Source organism: Podarcis vaucheri (genome assembly GCF_965113315.1).
Source record: "Podarcis vaucheri genome assembly, chromosome: 12".
Taxonomy (NCBI): Eukaryota; Metazoa; Chordata; class Lepidosauria; order Squamata; family Lacertidae; genus Podarcis; species Podarcis vaucheri.
This window is the reverse complement of record NC_138750.1, coordinates 43,677,244-43,698,768: the sequence shown is the minus strand read 5'-3', so window position 1 is coordinate 43,698,768 and position 21,525 is coordinate 43,677,244. Positions and strand designations below refer to the sequence as shown.

The 21,525-nt window shown below is 42.6% G+C and overlaps 1 protein-coding gene across 2 annotated transcripts; it reads right to left on the bottom strand.

Annotated features, from left to right (window-relative positions):
• Positions 1-1,489: 1,489 nt before the first annotated feature.
• On the bottom strand, positions 1,490-18,008 carry LOC309515702 (uncharacterized protein). 2 transcript variants are annotated; one of them, XM_082193793.1, is made up of 7 exons: positions 17,027-18,008; positions 12,074-12,177; positions 10,962-11,115; positions 8,066-8,226; positions 6,112-6,315; positions 5,332-5,513; positions 1,490-4,253 (listed from the first exon to the last, which is right to left on the bottom strand). In XM_082193793.1, the coding sequence occupies exons 2-7, from the start codon at positions 12,126-12,128 to the stop codon at positions 3,144-3,146; spliced, it is 1,866 nt and encodes a 621-aa protein (XP_082049919.1). In that variant the 5' UTR covers positions 12,129-12,177; positions 17,027-18,008; the 3' UTR covers positions 1,490-3,143. The 2 variants fall into 2 exon arrangements, with proteins under 2 accessions (XP_082049919.1, XP_082049920.1); XM_082193794.1 differs by lacking the exon at positions 17,027-18,008 and having other exon boundaries at positions 12,074-12,397.
• Positions 18,009-21,525: the final 3,517 nt, after the last annotated feature.

Here is a 21,525-nt window from a genome sequence, read left to right as displayed (position 1 = left end):
TTATTATTCCTCAGTGTTCTCTCTCCCATGTCTGTACAGGGGGAGAGAAAGAGTTAATAGGTAGACCAATAGAAAAGCCAGAGGCGGAGTCTACCTGTTTATAAAACGACTTAGCCCGAGGTTTGGGTTGGTTTTAGTGGGTTGGTTGGTTGGGAAAGGGAGTTGGGAAAGCAGTTGGCAGACAGATGGAAATAGAGAAACGATTAGTGCAGTTGGTTCTTGTGTGAGGGGTGGTAGAAGAGTTAGGGACAGAATAAAATAAGACTAAATAGGTAAAGAGTAACACTGTTTTGAATGCAGTTAAAGAGTTTATTTAGACAAATTAGGATATGTTTTGCATAAAGACCCATTATAAATCTTCATGCAAATTAATTATCTATACTAAAGTTACAATTAATACATTTCCCATATAATTCATTATTCAACCTAGCAATGAACAGTAAAAAAAAAAAGAATCAATTGTACTTACCGGTAAATCACTGGTCAACAACAAATTTGTTTGCGTTTTTTCAGTTGATTTAGGATGAATCTGATGCGCTGAATCTAAAAATCACATTGGTTTTGCTCAATCAGGTCAAGTTTTTGAGCTATGACCACATGTCGTTTTTTTACGTTTTTGTTCACATGTACGCTTGTGTGTAGAAGAAGAAGTTGGTGGGGGTAAAATGCCATGTCGAATAATTGTTTTGATTGGAAATGATTATTTTAATGACAAGAAGGATATACGTCCGATAGTTCTGGGTGATTATGTCAAAAAGGGATCAATTTGAAGTCATAAAACCTCTGTTTTTTCTCGGAAGAGAAGGACTTGGTGTACTGTGCAGATATTGCGCAGCTTCTGCTCAAGCTTGGAGTGCCACAGTACGAACCCAAAGATTGGAGACTGTTCATTGACAGCAGCAAGCGATCACTGAAATGTGTTCTGCTACACAACGGCAACCAGTTTGCCTTTATACCCCTGGCTCACTTGAGTACACTGAAGGAGAACTATGAAGCGGTGAAGTATGTGCTGGAGAAAATTGGTTATGATCAGCATAAGTGGTTTATTTGTGTTGACCTGAAGATGGTGAACTTTTTGTTGGGACAACAGTCTGGCTTCACCAAGTACCCATGTTTTCTGTGCATGTGGGATAGTAGGGACCGTGCTCAGCATTACATGAAGAAGGACTGGCCTGTGCGGGAGGAATTGATGCCTTGCAAAAAAAGGAACGTCATCAACGACCCTCTGGTGGACAGAGACAGAATACTCTTCTCACCGCTGCACATCAAGCTCGGCTTAATCAAGCAGTTCACCAAGGCTCTGGACAAGGATGGTGACTGCTTCACTTACTTGTGCCAGGCTTTTCCAGGATTGACCATGGAGAAGTTGAAAGCTGGCATCTTTGACGGTCCTCACATCCGTCAGCTCATCAGAGATCCAGAGTTTGGAAAGTCAGTGAACGAAGTGGAACTGAAAGCATGGAAGGCATTTTTCTGGTAGTGAAGAACTTTCTTGGCAACAATAAGACCAGAAACTACACAGAACTTGTCAACAACATGCTGACTGCTTTCAGAAACCTGGGCTGCAACATGAGCGTCAAGATGTACTACCTATTTTCACATATGGACCGGTTTCCTGAGAACCTGGGTTCAATGAGTGACGAGCAGGGGGAGAGATTCCATCAGGACATGAAATAGATGGAGATCAGGTATCAGGGTCGCTGGGACGCAGTCATGATGGCTGACTACTGATGGACTCTGAAGAGAGACCTCCCTGCCGCTGAGCATTCCTGGAGTTGCAAGAAACGGAAGTTTAAGCCCTGAAGTTTGAAAAATGGTGAAGCAACATGCAATTTACGTGTACTTACCTTTATCAATGCCCACCATTCAGTTTACAGTAAACCTGACCTGATGGAGAGAAATGGATGCCATTTCCTGATTCAGCAGTGCAAAAATACCCTAAATCAGTTGTAGAAATTTAGACAACATTCAAAAAGTAAAAAAATGTTGCCCAGTGAATTGAATGGTAGAAATTGAAGGCTGCAATCATATTCATGCCTCCAGAGCAACACTCTACATGCCTACTAAAAAATAAACACAATTTTTTTCAACTGAGGTTTATCCCAGGTAGGTCTGTGTTGGCCTGCAGTGTTACATACAGATACATCTAACTGTTTTGCACAATCAGAAATTTGTAGCTAAACAGAAATTCTGTATTGTGCACCGAACTGAAAAGACATTGGACTTGCTCCATTTGTCATATGCATTTATATCTTCTACCACAAGCCACCTACTGTGCCTACGTCTTACCCGTCAGACTGTGGTGATAGGCATGGCCAGAACGTGTCCTGTATAGAGAGAGGTTTCCATATTGGGGACTAGTAGTGCCATGGCAATCAAGGGGTTTTGAGGTCTGAACTGAACTGCAAAAAACAAACCCTGAACATTAAGCCATTACTGATAATTAATTTAGTATAATGCCTGGAAATGCATTTCTACAACCAGCTTCCAACATTGGTACTGTTATGTACTGAAGTTCTCACCCTGGCCAGCAGGGGGATACTGTAGATAGTTTTCACTCAGGTCCACATATGCAATAAGGGATTGAAAGTGACGTTCAGTGATTGGATAGTTACAGAAAGTTGTTACAGTTGCGTGGTACTGGAGCTCTATATAAGCAGGCTGGCTGAACCCTTCAGTTCAGTTCTGTTCTGGCCTGTGAATAAACAAGAGCTGTTTGAAGAATCGCTGTGTCATCTGACATGTTCACCCACAACATGAGAATCGGTTGTGTCAGAATTTTCTTTCAAGTATAAGATTAAAGTTGACACAGTGGACTGAGGATTAAGTAGTTTCGTGAGAGGTATTTCCACTCTCCTTTCCGTAAAGATACGATTCTGTAGAGTAAAGGCTAATGTTAGAGTCTACACCCAATAATGAAAGTGGCGTATGCATTGAAAGATCAACAGGGATTGTTTTAGCCAGGCTTTTCAAAAGTGTGATTGCATAATCTACAGGCTCATTTAGAGAGTGGTTTTTGAATCCAGCTTCACCAGCAAGCTCAGGATTACTACCTGCCTCTTCAGAAACAAGTTCATAAAAATGACACTTCAGCAACAAATTTTGAGATAAAACATGATCAGCTAAAGTTTGAAAATTGAATTTTAACACAGCATTCTGCCTCGAGTGACTTTAGCCTGCAGCCTGCTCCTGTGGTAGATGACTTTGACAGCATCTTCCAGGGAAATCAAGCCAGCACAATGGGCAGCAGCTACTTCGCCAACTGAATAGCCAACAGCACCAATTGGCTTAACGCCCCAGTGTTGCAGGAGTGTAACCAAGGCCACCTGCAGAGTAAAGAGTAAGGGCTGGGCAACTTCAGGCCTGGGCAAATCATTGTGCTCACTTTCTGTTAAATTCAAAATTCCAGTGGGTGAAAGCTGCTGAAATAATTGCTTGGTTTCAATACATTTGTCTCTGAAGACGGGCTCAGATTTCAGCAGGATTCTACATATCCCTTTGAAATTCAAACCATTACCGGAGAACACAAAGATCAATTCTGCAGGCTTTTTCCGTGAAACAGTTTCCATTTCAATTGAATTAAGCTGTTGCTGTAAGTGCTGGAGAGAGGATGCCACAAACGCTTTCCTGTATTTGTGGTTTATATGACTTCTTCTACAAGCAGATGTGTAGGCCAGATTTGGGAGTGTCGCTGATTCACTGGTATTAAGGTACCTAGCTGTGTCTTCTATCACCCGTTTGAGAGAACTCCTTAAAGCTGCCGAAATGACAAATAATTCAACGGGCCTTTGGGCTGGAAGGGTAACCTGGGCCTGTTTAAATTGTTTGACAACCACATGGGCATTGGTCCCACCAAATCCAAAACAACTGATCCCAGCAACTCTGCCATATTCACCAGGCTCCTCCCACTTCTCCACTGTTGTTGGGATGGAGAGATTCAGTTTCCCTGTATTTATGCTGCTGGTGCTCTCTGAAAAGTGCAAGGATGGGACTATCTTCCCATGGTGCATCATGAGAAGAACTTTGATTAAGCCTGCTGCCCCAGCAGCTGACTCTGTGTGCCCAATGTTCCCTTTAACGGAGCCAATCTTGAGAGGGGACAAATCGGGAGGATCAATATATGTTGGATAAATGTTAAGTAACAACTCTTGTGCTGCTTGAGATGATCGCGTGCCTGGAGCAACAGAACTTCCATTCTGGTTGATTGCTGTGATGCTGATGATGCCCCATATTTTGTTGAATTCTTCCTGTGCCTATTTGTGGACAAAAGATTCGAGGAATACACAATGTTATCAAACATTAAGTAACTGTTGCAGCATGATTATATTTAGATTTGTTTTAACAGCGACAGCACTGATCGATTTTGTTTGAGAGCAGTGTTTGGACCTTTCAGTAACACTGAATCTTCTCCTCATCTGTAACTTCCCGTGAGGTTGCTTTGGTGATATAATTACCAAAGTCCATGATCCTAAACTACCTACTGCAGGCCAGTAGGATATACAAGTTTATCCTGAATTCACTTTTTTTCTGAGCCATGGTATTACTTTTTTTCTGCACCATTCTTGCTCTCTTAATCATTACTTACAGTACAAGAGCAGCAAGATATTCCAGCCATTTATTTCGAGGGATATTGGGGAAATTTGTAATTATTATGTGGCAGTTACGCATTTTTTAGTGGCCAACTATTTCTTGTTGGACTGTTTTCTGGTTAATAGTTTGGAATACTTCAATAGTGAGTAAATTAAGGGGTCAGTCTGGTGTAATCAGAATGTCAGACTAGTACTGGGAAGATCAAGTTTCAAATCTGCTTTCAGTCATTAATCGTGTGGCTTTAGATCAATGACCATCTTTCAGTCATTGGATAACAGGGTAGAGCACAATGTATGCCACCTTGAGTTCCTTTGAAGAAAGACAGGATATAAATATAATAAATAAATAGTATCTGTTTAGAAGAGAGTCTCATGATAATTGGGAATCTCTCCAATATCTTCTAATTTAGATACCAATCAGAATTTGGAGGTTAAAACCTCTAGTTCAGGGGATCATGCCAAGAAACAGCAGCCAAAGGTAGATGGCCATTTTGAAGGCTTAGTGACATAGGCAGAGAATCTTTCTGGAACTGTTTTTGGAGATTTGAGACAGAGTAGCATCAGTGCTACCTTGAAGGAATGCCTGTTTGCCTCCACTTAGGTTCTGCTTGGGCATATTTTTTAAAAAAGCAAATATTACAAAGACAGCAAGTCTCTGGTGTTCTCCTTTCCAAAGCACACTAGACCCAATGAACATCCCTGGGACATTTGGGAAATTGAGAGTTCAGTATAAACACCCTACCTTTACCAGTGGCTTTAATAAAAGAACGCCACATCCTTCTCCTCTTCCATAGCCACCTGCATGTTTAGAGAAGGGTTTACTAATTCCGTCAAGTGATAAAAGGTTTGCTTTACTCAGAGATACAAACTTCCAAGGCTCTATGATGCAATTTACTCCTCCGCAGATAGCAGATTCGCAGTCTCCTATATCAAAGGTACAGAAAAACAAAACGAGACTGAAATCATGAAAGGGGGAAAACGAATATTTCATTCACGTAGCCACGAGGTGTTGATACCATCTGTGTCATCATGGTGATTTCTCTTGCAGAATCCTTTGTTGGGCATATCTTTGTCTCTCATCTCCATGTTTTAAACTAGCCTCTCCTGGATCAGGCAGGGCATAAGCAGTGGAACGTTGGTTGCCGAACGTAATCCGTTCTGGAAGACCATTTGACTTCCAAAACGTTTGACAACTGAGGCGCAATTGCCGGTCGGCAAAATCCACTGAAAAAATGGAGAAATGCACCTCAGAAGCCATTCGACTTCCGAGGCGCGTTCAAAAATGGAAGCATTCACTTCCGGGTTGTCAGCGTTTGAAATCCGCAACGTTCAACTTCCGAAGTGTTTGACAACCGAGGTTCCATGCACCACCTAGCACAGTGCATTACAGTTGATATAATACACAGAAAAATCATTTAGTGATCCACTAAGACCCTCAGCAATTTTCAAGTGATCTATGGGGGGGGGGAGTTTGAGAATCACGGTTAATGGTATGCATAAGAAACCTAGTAACCAAGAATACCTTGTTTAATGGCTTTGTAACCAAGGTCCAAAGCAGAGAGAAAAGATGAACAAGCTGTATCAATGGCAATTGATGGTCCAGTCAAATTAAAACTGTATGAAATCCGATGAGCAGCTGTACTCATTGCTGCCCCTGTGGCATCATAATGGTTTATTTCAGCAACTGCCCTGCTGATTATAGATTCATAGTCTCGATTCATCAGGCCTGTAAATACAGAACATTTGTTTTTAAGGTCAATTTACACTCAAATCTACATCTAGTACTGGTTTTTATTCTTCACCTCCTATCCTACAATTATTTATTATTTCACTTTTATTCTGTGCTTCTTCTAAGGCACTTAAGCAGCATGTGTTTCCTCATCTCAGTTTCCCTTCACAGTAAATCTGTAAATCAACGACTTGGATGATGGACTCAAGGGCATCTTGATCAAATTTGCAGATGACACCAAATTGGGAGGGGTGGCTAACACCCCAGAGGACAGGATCACACTTCAAAACGACCTTGACAGATTAGAGAACTGGGCAAAAACAAACAAGATGAATTTTAACAGGGAGAAATGTAAAGTATTGCACTTGGGCAAAAAAAATGAGAGGCACAAATACAAGATGGGGGACACCTGGCTTGAGAGCAGTACATGTGAAAAGGATCTAGGAGTCTTGGTTGACCACAAACTTGACATGAGCCAACAGTGTGACGCGGCAGCTAAAAAAGCCAATGCAATTCTGGGCTGCATCAATAGGAGTATAGCATCTAGATCAAGGGAAGTAATAGTGCCACTGTATTCTGCTCTGGTCAGACCTCACCTGGAGTACTGTGTCCACTTCTGGGCACCACAGTTCAAGAAGGACACTGACAAACTGGAACGTGTCCAGAGGAGGGCAACCAAAATGGTCAAAGGCCTGGAAACGATGCCTTATGAGGAACGGCTAAGGGAGCTGGGCATGTTTAGCCTGGAGAAGAGGAGGTTAAGGGGTGATATGATAGCCATGTTCAAATATATAAAAGGATGTCACATGGAGGAGGGAGAAAGGTTGTTTTCTGCTGCTCCAGAGAAGCGGACACGGAGCAATGGATCCAAACTACAAGAAAGAAGATTCCACCTAAACATTAGGAAGAACTTCCTGACAGTAAGAGCTGTTCGACAGTGGAATTTGCTGCCAAGGAGTGTGGTGGAGTCTCCTACTTTGGAGGTCTTTAAGCAGAGGCTTGACAACCATATGTCAGGAGTGCTCTGATGGTGTTTCCTGCTTGGCAGGGGGTTGGACTCGATGGCCCTTGTGGTCTCTTCCAACTCTATGATTCTATGATAACCAGCCTCGCACACAACCAACATGCTTAAGTTTAATTAATGCCTGAAGGGATTAAAAACACAGAGTGAGCTCTCCTGCCAAGCTTAGCTATGTCACGTCCCCTGACCTTGGGATGAGATAGGTAATCAGGCTTATGGTCCCATCTACTTGAGAAACTCAGTGTGTGAGGAGGTTTGAGCTGCTTGTTTCAGCTCAGCCACATGGCTCTCACCAGCCACCCTTGTGTTCGTATTCCAATAAATCTAGGAACTTTTACCACTTTGTAACTAAGCTAAGTTTTCCTGCCTGTGCAATGTTTTCTGATGAACGTATGGAAAAGCACATGAAGCTGACATTTGATGAGTTTGTAAGTAAACCAATTTTTAAATTACCAAACTTGTGGCCTTTTCCTATGCTGGGGAAGAGAGGAATTTAGGAACTCACTTGGAAAGACATATTTTAAAGGCCTAACAATATTATCCAATATTGTCAATTCTGACAAAGCAATTATCTAGCGTCTTCCAACATCATTTTATTTGGAATTGCCAGGTGTAAACGCCCATATAGATGTAGTGTTACCAATCGTCGTGTGGCCCCCTCTAAAGCAGATATATGGTATGCAATGTAAATATACAAAATCTTCTGCATCATAACTATTATCTTACCAACAAAAACCCCTGTTTTGGTACCACTAATGTTTTCAGGAGTGACTCCTGCATCTTCCAGTGCTCTGTAGGTACATTCCATGAGTAACTTTTGCTGAGGATCCATACGCTCAGCTTCCTCATTGCTGATGCCAAACAGCTTGTTATCGAATGCATTCAATCTAAAAAAAATAAATGGAGGTATGACATGATATATGGTGTGATTCATATACTGCTTAATCCAACATGCTCTGATAAGATATACTTAAAATTCATTGAAGCCTAATACTACATGTTGTACCAGCACATAAATTGTCAAGACAGGACACAGCAGATAGGACACTGTGCCCATGTCATTTCATAGTGCAGTGGTACCTTGGTTTATGAACTTAATCTGTTCCGGAAGTCCGTTCTTAAACCAAGGCGTGCTTTCCCATAGCAGCGGGGACTCAGTTTACAAATGAAACACACTCAACGGGAAGCGGAACATGTTCTGCTTCCAAGGCAAAGTTCACAAACCAAAACACCTTCCAGGTTTGCAGCATTCTAAATCCAAGTTGTTCATAAACTAAGCTGTTCTTAAACCAAGGTACCACTGTATGAAGCTGGTGGAAATACCAGTGAAACACCATGGCTTGAAACTATTGCACCAGGAAAAGCTGCACTGCAGTATAATCAGGGCTCCCCCTCCCCCACCAGAACTCGCTGGAACTCAGTTTGGCATCTCTCTCTCTCTCTCTTTTTTTTTTTGCATTTTAAAATTTTATTGGTATCCAACCAAATATACATTTTATCCGTATCACAACAAATCTTATCCAATATAGACTTCCCTCAACGTTGTTGACAATCATTCGTAGTTATACCTATTCATACACATTCCATTCTTACATATTGTCATTTATTCCTCCCTTCCTTCATTATTTCTAATAGACAATACTTATTAATTCTTTACAGTGCCTCTTTGAACCCCACTAGCGTTATATTTACAGCACAGTTGTTTTCCAGATAACCCACAAATTTTCCCCAGTCTTGAATAAACTTTTGATCTTTAGTATATCTGATTTTCCCTGTTAATTTGTCCAATTCTGCGTATTCTGTCAATTTTTCTCTCCACTCTTCTACCGTTGGGGTTTCCTCCTGCTTCCACTTCTGAGCCAACACGATTCTGGCAGCCGTTACCGCATATTGGAAGAGTTTGCAATCCTTTCTTCCAATATCCTTTCCTACAATACCCAATAAGAAGGCTTCTGGTCTTTTAGTAAAAGTGTATCTTAACATCTTTTTCATTTCATTGTAGATCTCCTCCCAAAAGCTTTTAACTTTTTTACATTCCCACCACTGATGGTAAAATGTCCCTTCTTTCTGTCCACATTTCCAGCATTTGTTGTCTACCTTATACATCTTTGCCAGTTTTACTGGTGTCATGTACCACCTATAAAGCATTTTCATCATATTTTCCTTCAATAGTGTACATGCCGTAAATTTTATATTCACTTTCCACAACCTTTCCCAGTCCTCTAATTGGATATTGTAGCCAAAGTCCCTTGCCCACTGAACCATCACCGATTTCACTTCTTCATCCATCGTGTTCCACTCCAACAGTATTTTATACATTTTTGACAAATTTTTGTGTTCACTATTTATTATATCTTTTTGATATCTAGATTCTTTTTCCTTATAACCCCTTTCCTTCACCTCTTTTTTAAACATTTCGTTAATCTGATAGTAGTGCAGCCAGTCATATGTGAAAACTTTGACCTGGTCATATGATTTTACTTTCCACTTCCCTCCTTCATTGGTCACCATTTCTTCATACTTTCCCCATTTTCCTCTCATGTTAATTTTCTTCACACACATTATCTCCAACGGGGAAAGCCAATGGGGTGTTTTTGGTTCCAGTATGTTTTTATATCTATCCCAGACCTCTATTAATGAACCTCTGAAAACATGGTTGCCAAACCCCTTATGCACCCTCTTTTTATCGCACCATAGGTACGCGTGCCACCCAAATTTGTTATTAAACCCTTCTAAATCCAGAAGTTCTTTATTTTCCAACTTTATGGAAAGTTTGGCATCAGGTGGGCACCATTGCCATTATAAGAGGACAAAGGAGGTGTTCATAGTGAGTTCCACCACCTCTTTTTCTAGAAAAAGAGCGCTGGGAATAAGGATAACTCTCATGTAGGAGACAACAGTGCTAAAATGGGTTATAGCTGCCTTAGTCCCAGGGTATGATCTGAAGCAAGAATGAGGCATTTGTTGGGCACACTGGCTGTGATTTATGGGACATTTGGAGGAGCATAGAGACAACATCTGGTCTGAAGGCACTTAGGGACATCTCCTTACTGAAGCTGAGCAGGTCCAGATGTACCTGGGTTGGTGAATGCCTGGAACTTGGATTCCATGATGGAAGGTGGGGAATAAAGTGTAAGGAAATAATAATGATAATGATGAATTTATTATTGTTGTGGCGATTATTAACTAGTCACTTTTTCAGAAAAAAAGAACTCAAAGAGGCTTAAAATGTGCCTCTGTTCATGCTGCTCACCAAACCACCTCAGCACAGGTCCTGCCCTCAAGGCCTTCCGATCATGTAGTTGGAAAAGAGATTAATACCCACACTCAAAATTGTAGCTGATGAGCAGAATGTGGAGGGACATTAGTATTATGATGGCATTACCCTTTTTTGTGAAGTTCATATAGTGTACAATTTCAGCATAAGATTTGCACCCAAAGCAGCTCCCGTAGTGTGGAAATGCATTCATTATAACGCAGCACTTTGAGATTGCTCGTTAGTTTTAAGAGATATTTTGAAAGGTTCATATAATAACACATATTACATCAGCGAGTCATTTCAAGGGGGAAATCTGCAAGTTTAGAAAGTCTGAAGGATTTATTAGCAAAATATATGACTTACTCATCAAGAAGAGCAGCACGAGTTGTACGTATTTTACCTGGTTTGTCGTCACCTGGATCATACCACTCTCTAATGTTAAATCTTTCTGGAGGTATTTCTGTAGTGCAGTTTCTGCCATTCTCTAACACTTTCCAGAAACTGTCAATTCCTTCACCTGTTGCATGAAGATTTAAATATACATTTTTAGATGTATTAAAATATACTGTTTCTGTTTTCAAAATGTCAAACCTGTCTTGTTCAGTTTATTTGAACTTACATGAGAAATCCAACTTTCAAAATGCGATACAAATTAAATTTGCATTTCAAGTGCTACAAAATGTCAAATTTCTTAGAAAATTGGACCTTTTCCTAAATCACATAATCTCACCATACTGTCTGTAATTTTTCTGCATGATGTTCCTATGAAAATTGCATTCAGCTGCTACCATATTTGTTTGGATGGCATCTCTCAGATGAGAGCCATCTAGTTGTGAAGGCATAAGGTTAGCATAGGTTAGCATATTCCAAGTTCAGGAAGGCAAAATACATAATTAAACTGATATGTGCTATGCTGCTTGTTGTGAAAGTTAGATCATACATTTAAAGAGTATTGCTGAGATTCAAAATTCCAAGATTTGTCATGTAAAAAACCTGAATTTGCAGTGGACTTCACAATATCACAGACATTCACTTCTCCATGTTCATGACAGGGACATATTAAAAATATTTCTAGCAAGAATTTAAATACACTGGTACCTCAGGTTAAGTAATTAATTCGTTCCGGAGGTCTGTTCTTAACCTGAAACTGTTCTTAACCTGAAGCACCACTTTAGCTAATGGGGCCTCCTCCTGCTGCTGTGCTGCCGCAGCACGATTTCTGTTCTTATCCTGAAGCAAAGTTCTTAACCTGAAGCACTATTTCTGGGTTAGCGGAGTGTGTAACCTGAAGCGTATGTAACCTGAAGCGTATGTAACCTGAGGTACCACTGTATTGGTATCTCTCAATAACTAGTGCTGAATTCTTAGTTTACTTTTACTTTAAATCACGAGAAAGCTTTATGCCATAGAACAATAAAAAGAGTGAAAGAAACATGGATAACTTTCTTATATCACTCCCCCACCCAAAGACTTACCTCCAGGAAAGTTGCATCCTATACCCACAATAGCTATTTCATTCTCAGACGCCATCTTTATTTTATTTTTCTACTTGTGTTGGTCACTGAATAAGGCAATCGTCCTGTGGAAAAGAAGGTAGAGTTGTAAATATTTATTAATTGGTGACTACTCCTTGAAATATAAGCAACCCTTTGTGATGACCGCAGAGTAATATTCTTCGATGAAGAGCAGACCAGTTCATAAATGTGTGTCTGTGTGTGTGCGCGTGTTTACGATATATCTATACAGTACCAATCTCTGAGGTACGTTGAGATTCAGATGTGATCCTGTTGCAATAAACAAACAGAACAGCAGGTGGCAACCTACAGGTCACCTGGGCAACCAAGCACAGATGAAGGGAAAGTTCAAGGTCTATTGTGGAGGTCAAAGAAAGAGGACTGACATCCAAGTCCTGTGTAAGAAAAGTAGGCAGTTCCATAAAGATTGATACGCATACATGAGTTGGCTGCTGAAGAGGAAGTCAATGTTTCGAGACGTAAGACTCTCCTGAGGGGCAGACTGTGAGCACTGAGGGGAATTCCAAGGCCCCACCTTCCCCTTTACCTTTAAAGCAGAATCTTGCCCCATTGAACAGTCACAGCATCCCCCAAAGGGTCCTGTCAGTAGTGCTTGCCGAGAGACCCTTATTCCCCTCACGCCGCTACACTTCTCAGGGCGGCGAAACAATAAATCCCTCTTACCTCTTTTTAATAATAATAATTTTTATTTATACCCTGCCCTCCCCAGCCTAGGCCGGACTCAGAGCGGCTTACAAGCAATAATACAAACAAGTTGAATGATTACAACTTAAAAGCAAAATTAAAATACATTAAAATATTGAACATTAAAATATTAAAATGTAGCCTCATCGCAGGAGAAGGAAAGGAAAAAAGAAAGAAAGAGAGGGGGAGGGAATCAAACTGGCTCCAAGCCAAAGGCCAGGCAGAACAACTCTGTCTTACAGGCCCTGCGGAAAGAGATCAGATCCTGCAGGGCCCTGGTCTCATGAGGCAGAGCGTTCCACCAGGCCGGAGCCACAGCTGAAAAGGCCCTGGCTCTGGTTGAAGCCAATCTAACTTCCTTAGGGCCCGGGACCACTAGGGTGTTGCTATTTATGGACCTTGAGGCTCTCCGTGGGGCATACCGGGAAAGGCGGTCCCGTAGGTACGAGGGTCCTAGGCCGTGAAGGGCTTTAAAGGTCAAAAGCAGCACCTTAAATCTGACCCTGTACTCCACCGGGAGCCAGTGCAGCTTGAAAAGCACTGGGTGAATATGCTCCCATGGCAGAGACCCCGTGAGGAGCCTCGCTGCAGCATTCTGCACCCGCTGGAGTTTCTGGGACAGCTTCAAGGGCAGCCCCGCGTAGAGCGAATTACAGTAGTCAAGCCTGGAGGTGACCGTTGCATGGATCACTGTGGCCAGGTCGGGGCGGGAAAGGTAAGTTCAAGGTAATAGACCTTGAACTTTCCCTTCATCTGTGCTTGGTTGCCCAGGTGACCTGTAGGTTGCCGCCTGCTGTTCTGTTTGTTTATTGCAACAGGATCAAATCTGAATCTCAGTGTACCTCAGAGATTGGTGCTGTATAGATATTAATAAGGAGTATACAGTGGTACCTCGGGTTACATACGCTTCAGGTTACAGACTCCGCTAACCCAGAAATAGTGGTTCAATTTAAGAACTTTGCTTCAGGAGAAGAACAGAAATTGTGCTCCGGCGGCGCAGCAGCAGGTTAAGAACAGTTTCAGGTTAAGAACGGACCTCCGGAACGAATTAAGTACTTAACCTGAGGTACCACTGTAATGGGGAAAGTGCTCTAGAGAGTGTGAGGTAACTTACACTTGACGTACTACAGGTACGCCAATTCTAGGGGGTGGAGGTGTCTTCAGCCTCCTCAATATTTGTTTGAAGGGGCCCAACGCCCCCCCCAAAAAAAAAATATTGAGGGAGACTGGTGCAACACACACTGACACACACACCCCAATCTTGGGGGGCAACCTGGCGCCTCTCACATAACATCTAACCTTTTAAAAATAAAATAAAATGTTTCTATTACAGTGGTACCTTAGTTCTCAAACGCCTTGGTTCCCAAATGCCGAAAAACCTGGAAGTAAGTGTTTTTGGGAAGCCGAACGTCCGATGTGGCTGTCGGCTGCTGTTTCTGGGGCGCCTTCACCTATCAGAAGCTGCGCCTTGGTTTTTGAACATTTGAGAAGTCATATGGACTTCTGGAACAGATTAAGTTTGGTACTTTTGTTTTTGCTATTTCTTTTGCGTTTTTGTTTATGAGGCTTTTTTGGTTAATTTTTTTTGTGACTGTGTGGAACCCAGTTCAGCTACTGTTTGAGTGAGTGAGTGACTGCGGAAATGGATAACACACACACACACACACCCATCCAAACAATGACAACCATCAGTGCAGGTAAGAAAAAATAATAATTTTAATTTTTCTCATCTACAAAACTTATTTATTTTATAGTACAGTTGATTATTGCTTTCATTTTATGGATTAGTTGTATTGTTAGTGAAATTCATGTTAAATTGCTGTTTTAGGGGTTGTTTTTAAAAGTCTGGAGCGGATTAATCCATTTTGCATTACTTTCTATGGGAAAACAAATCAAGATGGATTTTTAATAAACAGGAAGCCAGAGATGTCTAAGTCTTCACAGCAAAGGAGAATCCTGTTGTGGACAAAGGCTGTCATCAAGTGAGACGATGAAGTGGTCCCAATTATTTGAAGGGCAGAAAGCTACATTTGGGCAGGAATGTAGTCACCTAGTCTTTATGGGGTTAGATTTCATACTTCTTCTTATAAGACGGAGTAAGCCTCCAGCTTTTTGAGTTTTCTCCCCAATTCTTTTCAGCTTCTGTTTATAAACATCCTGTTTTGGCTGGCCTAGATATATAAATTGAGCAGCTGCACTCACTTTACTCCTTACAAAAGATGTTCCTGTGTAAAATGAGCTTTTCTCTTTTATTAGGAGCTATCGAAGAAAGTCCAATAAAAATAAAAATATCCCACTCACATCCCATCCCTCTGTGAAGTATTTCACACTTGCATTGTTTGCAACAGGCTGTTTATGTTAATGTTAAGCAATTGTTGTGTAAGCGCCTATACTTTGCCCTTTGCAGAAATTTCAACCTGGTCTATTTCTGCATTGTGCTATTGACATTTAAAACAACCATTTTAATTCCTTACTCCCCAGGACAATTTTTCTATAATGACAAATCATAATTGAGTATCAGTACATTAAGGCGTGAGATGATTATCGGAACCAGTTTGCAGAAACAGCTACCAACAGTTTAGGAATGCAGCAGTTCTGCTACGGCAAGAGCAGGGGACGGAGGCATCCTCCCTTTGAGATGGAATGCACAGAGTCTCTTCCTTTAACTGATGACTAACAATGTAGTCACAGTGTAATGAATCTGAGGATCCTCCCAGCTCCCACACAAATAAGATGTTTTCAGAAGAGCATGGAAGCTCTCCTGTTTGCACACCAGCATTTTGTTTCTGACAGTGGCTAACCAGATGCCTCTGGAAAGTTTTGTAAAATTGTACCAGGGGTTATTCCAGATCTGCTATTTCTGGATAGGCTTCAGTCACATACCAAAAAATTCAGGCTGCACAATTAAAGCTGATAGGGTGCTGTTGCACAACAAAAACACTCCCCCCCCCACCAGAAAAGGTAGAATTTTGGGATAAGGGGATTGGGGGGCGATTGCACTGGAAAGTGCGGAATAATTTATTTATTAAATGTATATATCTACTTATTGATTTATCGATTAAATGTATATACGTACAAGGATCACAGAGCAGTTTACAATATAAAAACACAAAAGTACATAATGTAATAAGAAACAAAGCAATACCCTCGCCCCTCACCTTTTCCGGATTGAGAGAGTCATCTGACCAGTGAGGGCGCCCAGCTCCTTAAAAAAAAGATCAGCCCCCCCCCCCCCAGTGCCTTGGCCCCAAGGAGCTGGCGCTCTGGCCCCACACAGTTCAAAAGGCCTGGTTGAAGAGGGATGTTTTCACTTGGCACCTATAAATATGTAATGAAGGCACCAGGCTTTGAAATTCCCGAAGTAACATGCTTCAGCTAAGGGGTAATTCCGCTTCCTCTACTCATGTTCTCTGGGACACATCTGCCTGCAAATATGCATATTTATCCTAAGTATATCATATAGCATTAAGACCAGTGCTTTTATTAAAGAAAAAAAAGGTGTCGGTACTCAGTTTGGCTGGATCATGCCCAATATCCTTATGGAAACAATGAAACAATTGTTATGCCTCCCGATAAAACGAAAAGAAGATCTTATTATGGAAAAACTAATACTGAACCATCTTCAATAAAAGCATCCTGGGCACATTGGAAAAAAGCAGCTGAATAGCTTTGTAGGTGTAAATAAAGCACATTCTGTAAGTTTCTACAAGCAGTTAGAAACACACAAGCAAAATATTAACTGCTCAACGACTTTATGATTTCAGATAACTTCAGGTGTGCATGCATTAGAGATATATACACCGCCTATGTGTGACGGGGGCAAACTGGTCCTGGGTGCCCATTTCTCCAAAACATTGTCAATAAAAGTTATGTTTGAATTAATCAGCTACAGAACAGAATGTTATCTTTTCCAAGGAGAAAAGGCTGAATTGTTCAATCTACATTACACACACACACACACACACACACACACACACATACACACTAAACATTATATGCGGATACTCACATAAACAAAAAGCTTGAAAGACATACACATGATGTACAATAGTAGTACAGAGAACAACTTGAAGCATTCTGTTTACATATTTAAGATTTCCATACAATAAACACAATCACATATAAATAAAGCCCATCCTTTTTTTTTAATGCACTTCTCCATTTTGTTTGTTTCTGCAACCAATACTTCCTCTGTTTAATAACACCTACCTTAGGCATGGATTTCCCAGGTTCCATGTGCTCTTTCTAAGGATCAGTTATCAGTTACACTGTCAATGAATCCCCAGTCCTTAGTCTCTGTACAAAAGTCCTTAGTTGCTCTTCATATTTTCTAGACGCATTCAGGCTAGGCTGTCTGGTTATACCAGAACAGGCATCATGCTTAATTGGCAAGTAAACAGCACGTGGTTTAGTACACTGTCTTTCAACAGAGATCGCAGAAGCTAATGAAACATGAATAAGATTTAGAAAGATAAAATTGTCATGGCAGAAGCAACAGCCTCAGACCAAATGAATAATGAGATCCTAGGCAAGATAAATAAATCTTACTTTTTTAGCACAGTGGATAACACTATCATAATTATAAGTGTCCCATATTGTAATAGGAAGATTGGTTTTACTGGTCAGTTGCTGCAACTCATATATGTTAAGGGAGCTACAGAAAGAGAGCCAGCTGTCAGTACAGTGGTACCTCGGGTTAAGTACTTAATTCATTCCAGAGGTCTGTTCTTAACCTGAAACTGTTCTTAACCTGGAGCACCACTTTAGCTAATGGGGCCTCCTGCTGTTGCCGCGCTGCCAGAGCACGATTTCTGTTCTCATCCTGAAGCAAAGTTCTTAACCCGAGGTACTATTTCTGGGTTAGCGGAGTCTGTAGCCTGAAGCGTATGTAACCCGAGGTACCACTGTACATGCCATCTCCACCCTGACCAGTCCCCTTACCAACCAAAAGCATTCCTCAGTGTCAAACTAGATATGATGCTAAATGCATAATTGCCAGTCACGTCCCTGTGTGTTTTTAAAATAAGAAGTACCGGTAATCAACTTTTTGTGGGTTGAGGGCTGCATCCCTTGGGGCAAAGTAGTGGTGGTGGGCAGAGCTGTAGCTACAGGGGGGGCTAGCCAGGTTGTTTGCCCCAGACGAAGCCTCCAGAGGGACAAAATTGAGGCTCGTGGCCTGTGTGTGTGTGTGTGTGTGTGCGCACACACAAAAGCACATGGGGGCGGTGCAAAACTGGGTCTTTGACCTGGGTGAAATAAAGCCTAGTTTCGCCCCTGGTGGGGGGACTCACATAGCAGTCAGCAGCTATCCATTTCTATTTCCCTCCTCATGCTTGCTCTCAGCAGTGGAGCAAGCCGATTGGGCGCCTGGGGCAGCGCTCGTGACCGCAGGGTGGGGCCAGTCGCCCATGGGGGCGGTGACAGTCGCCTGCGGGGCCTCCAAGGAGTCTGCCTGCCTCCTCCCATTCAGCCACCCTACAGCTGAGGGGGAGGTGGCGGGCAGACCGTTTGGGGCAGCGCTGATTCTGTGGACGCCCAAGCCACCGCGTCACTCCCAGGAGAGACATGTAGTTCGGGTGCGCTGCAGGCCCTGCGCTGAGTGCCTCCCGACATTTTGTCACCCCCTCGGTGGTGACACCCGGGCCACCCGCACCCCCTTCCTCCGACCCTGCTTGTTCTCCCTCCCTCTCCCTGCCCCACCCTCCTCCCTGCGACTCCCAGCCTATTCATCCATTCTGCCCCACACCCCACAAACATCAATTCATACAAGCACAGAGAAACACACAGGCCACCTCCTTCCCCCCACCCCACCCAGCCACTTTTGTAGATTGGTCTGCTTTCCCTCAAACCAGCTTCCACCTAGTTAAAACGCCATATTCACTTCGCAGTTAAGCTGAGGTGTGCGCATTTGAGACGAACATTGCACATGTGCAAATGACAGCTTCATGATTAGAAGTGGTGAGGGGGAGGGGTTGCAGACATGGGGAGACCAAAGAGGTGATGCGCATTGGATAAAGACATCTCTGTCCTGTCTCTGGTGTGCACAGAAACATGCAACTGTGACTTGAAATGCAGTGGTGGTAGGGCAAACTTTTATGGCTGGGTGGCCATCTGTTATGGATGCTTTAGTTGAGCTTCCGGCATTGCAGGGGGTTGGGCTAGATGACCCTAAGAGCCCTTTCAGCTCTATAATTCTATGAGTCTAAGCCACTAATGTGTACATAGCCTCAGTCTCTTGGAACAGCACAAAGAAACCTATAGGTTCCATTTCAGTCTCTGCTTGTTGTCAGAATGAATGCTCCCCACATTAAATGGGGGGCGCCCTTTGCATGGTCGTGCACAGCTCCCTGGGCCCTATGTGGCACCACTAGAACAGGCTTGGCTTCGCCTTCCCCAGATGGGATACCTTGAGTTCTCCGCCTACCTCAGCCAGCTGCCCAATCCCGCCTGGGGAGGCGTTGCCAAGGTGATCAGGCCAGGTAGGGGGAGGGAACACCTGCCCACACAATAGAGGGAGGATCTTATCTGGGAACTGTCAGCTGGCTCCAGAGCTTCTCCCACCCTACCCACCCTCAGTTAATACTTCTTTTGCAGGTTAACCTTTTCTCCACAGGTACGTGGGCGCTGCTACGGCAAGGTCGCTGTTGAAGGGCTGGAAAGGAATTATCCTGCATTGGTGGTATCAGGCCTTGGGCGGAATCCTTTAGTCTACCTTCCCTAAATGGGGATGGGCGTGTAACGGTGACCCACGGCCCCCTTCTCTTTGCGGCGGTGATCCCAGGGTTCCCCGTTAAAGGGGTTGTTTTGAGGGGAGGCTTTGGCTGTACGCCTAGATGTCGTCATTGCTCTCCCCTGCAACGGCGGCGTAACGGGGGTGGGGTTCTCTCTGCTTGAACATATGTTCTTCAGAGCTAGCCCACCCACCCCCCCACTCACACACTCTGGATAACCCTGATGTTCCCCAGATCCCCGGTGGGGGACTAGGAGGGTTAAACACCCAGTGCCTGAGCCAAGGTCTACCCTCATCTGAAACATAATAAAGTTGTGGCCAATTTTAATCCCATAGCACATTGTCTTAAGTTGTTATTCCACACAGGGGCCGCCCAGGGTTTGGGGGACTCCGCCTGTCCATGCAAATCTAAGTGTCAGGTTTGTATACAGGTATTTTCTGTTGGACACAGTGCACCCCCCCTTTCGTTGTTTCTGTTGTTGCATTCACCATTATTAATATGCATTTACTAGCTTTGTATAAAAGTACTTTTCTGAGAACTTGGGACTTTTTGGTTGCATAAGTACCATAAACCTATCAGTTTACAAATAGTACTGACACTTTAAAGTAATTCTTTACTCAGGGTGTCAGTAAATTAAGAAATTAATTAGAGCAATATGTGATGAGATATGGGTTTATAGCAAAAAAAGGAGATAAACAACTTATATCCCCCACTCCACTCTTATAAATCTTCATACAACCACAAAAATTATGCAGCTGCACAGATCTCTCTGGTAATATCAAGAACAGAGTACATAGGCACTGCACATCCTCTGTTGTTTTTATTCAGTGTCTGGGGTGTTTTTATTCAGCATTTAGGGGTGAATTTCTGTGCACATAAAAGTTAACTAATAAGGCCAATGTTCACTAACATATCTCTCCTATGATGCTCAGTGGAACAAAAAATGTCAGTCCTATCCATAGCTGTCAACCTTCCCTTTTTTTGCGGGAAATTCCCTTATTCCAGCGCCATTTCCCGCTGCTTCCTGCTGCTATCCCGGATTCTTAGATAACCCGTAGTCTGTCCCCGGGACAGGTGAGGCTGCTGATCCCTTATTTTTGAGGTTGCTGATCCCTTATTTTCAAATCTGAAAGTTGACAGCTATGGTCATATCAGAACAGTCTATCTGTATATTCATATTGTTTACATGTTTTCAAGCCATTTTACTAGAAATGACTGGTTGGCTGGGCCTTAATTAGACATCTACAGGAACATGTCTGGCCTTGATGAAGTCATCTGTGTGCTGTAACTTATGCATGATTTATTGTAACATGCAGCTAAACACATTTTGTGCTGTGTAGAAGAAGAAAAAGAGGAAGAGTGTGAAATATTTTTTGTGCAGTTGTGCACATGAGTGAACCAAAGAGAAATTGCCCCAAACCTGTATCTTGGCATCCAGTGAATTCTTCTTTTATGTACCTATCTTTTCCTTGCCACCAATGATTTCCTCAGCCTTGTAGTCTATTTCTTCCTTTATTTTGCTGATAATTTTCATTTGCCCACCCCTTCCTTTTGTTTACTAAAAGTTTGAGGAGGGGGAACTACTATTGCAGTGGGGGGGGGGTAGTTTAGAATAAGCCCTGCTGCACTCTGTCCTCAGTAAGTAGGCCTTATTCCACCCACATTTGTGGTGTCAGTGACACAATGTGACTTCTTCCATTTCTAGGCTGCCTTTCTCCATTATAACGGAGGACCCAGGGCATGTTACAAACTTGGCAAACCATTATCAAATCCACTGTAATGGAACGGACATACTCACTGTTAAGAGGCTTCAGTGTATGAGCTACCCTCAGGAATGAGTACCCTGACTGAGATGCAGAAGGAGTCCCCACTAGGGCCATGGTCAGCTCCCAAGTCCTGCAGCAAGGATGGGAGCTGGTTCCCACCCTGGCACTGCTGAGCTTCAACTCCCATCAGCTCTGACCATTGACCCTGCTG

Excerpts from the sequence above, each read along its gene's own strand:
- LOC309515702 (XM_082193793.1), bottom strand. The coding sequence starts at position 12,128 with ATGGCGTCTGAGAATGAAATAGCTATTGTGGGTATAGGATGCAACTTT. Across the intron at positions 8,227-10,961 it reads CGTGCTGCTCTTCTTGATGA|ATTGAATGCATTCGATAACA; the intron begins GTAAGTCATATA and ends TATTTTTTTTAG. Across the intron at positions 6,316-8,065 it reads CAAAACAGGGGTTTTTGTTG|GCCTGATGAATCGAGACTAT; the intron begins GTAAGATAATAG and ends CTGTATTTACAG.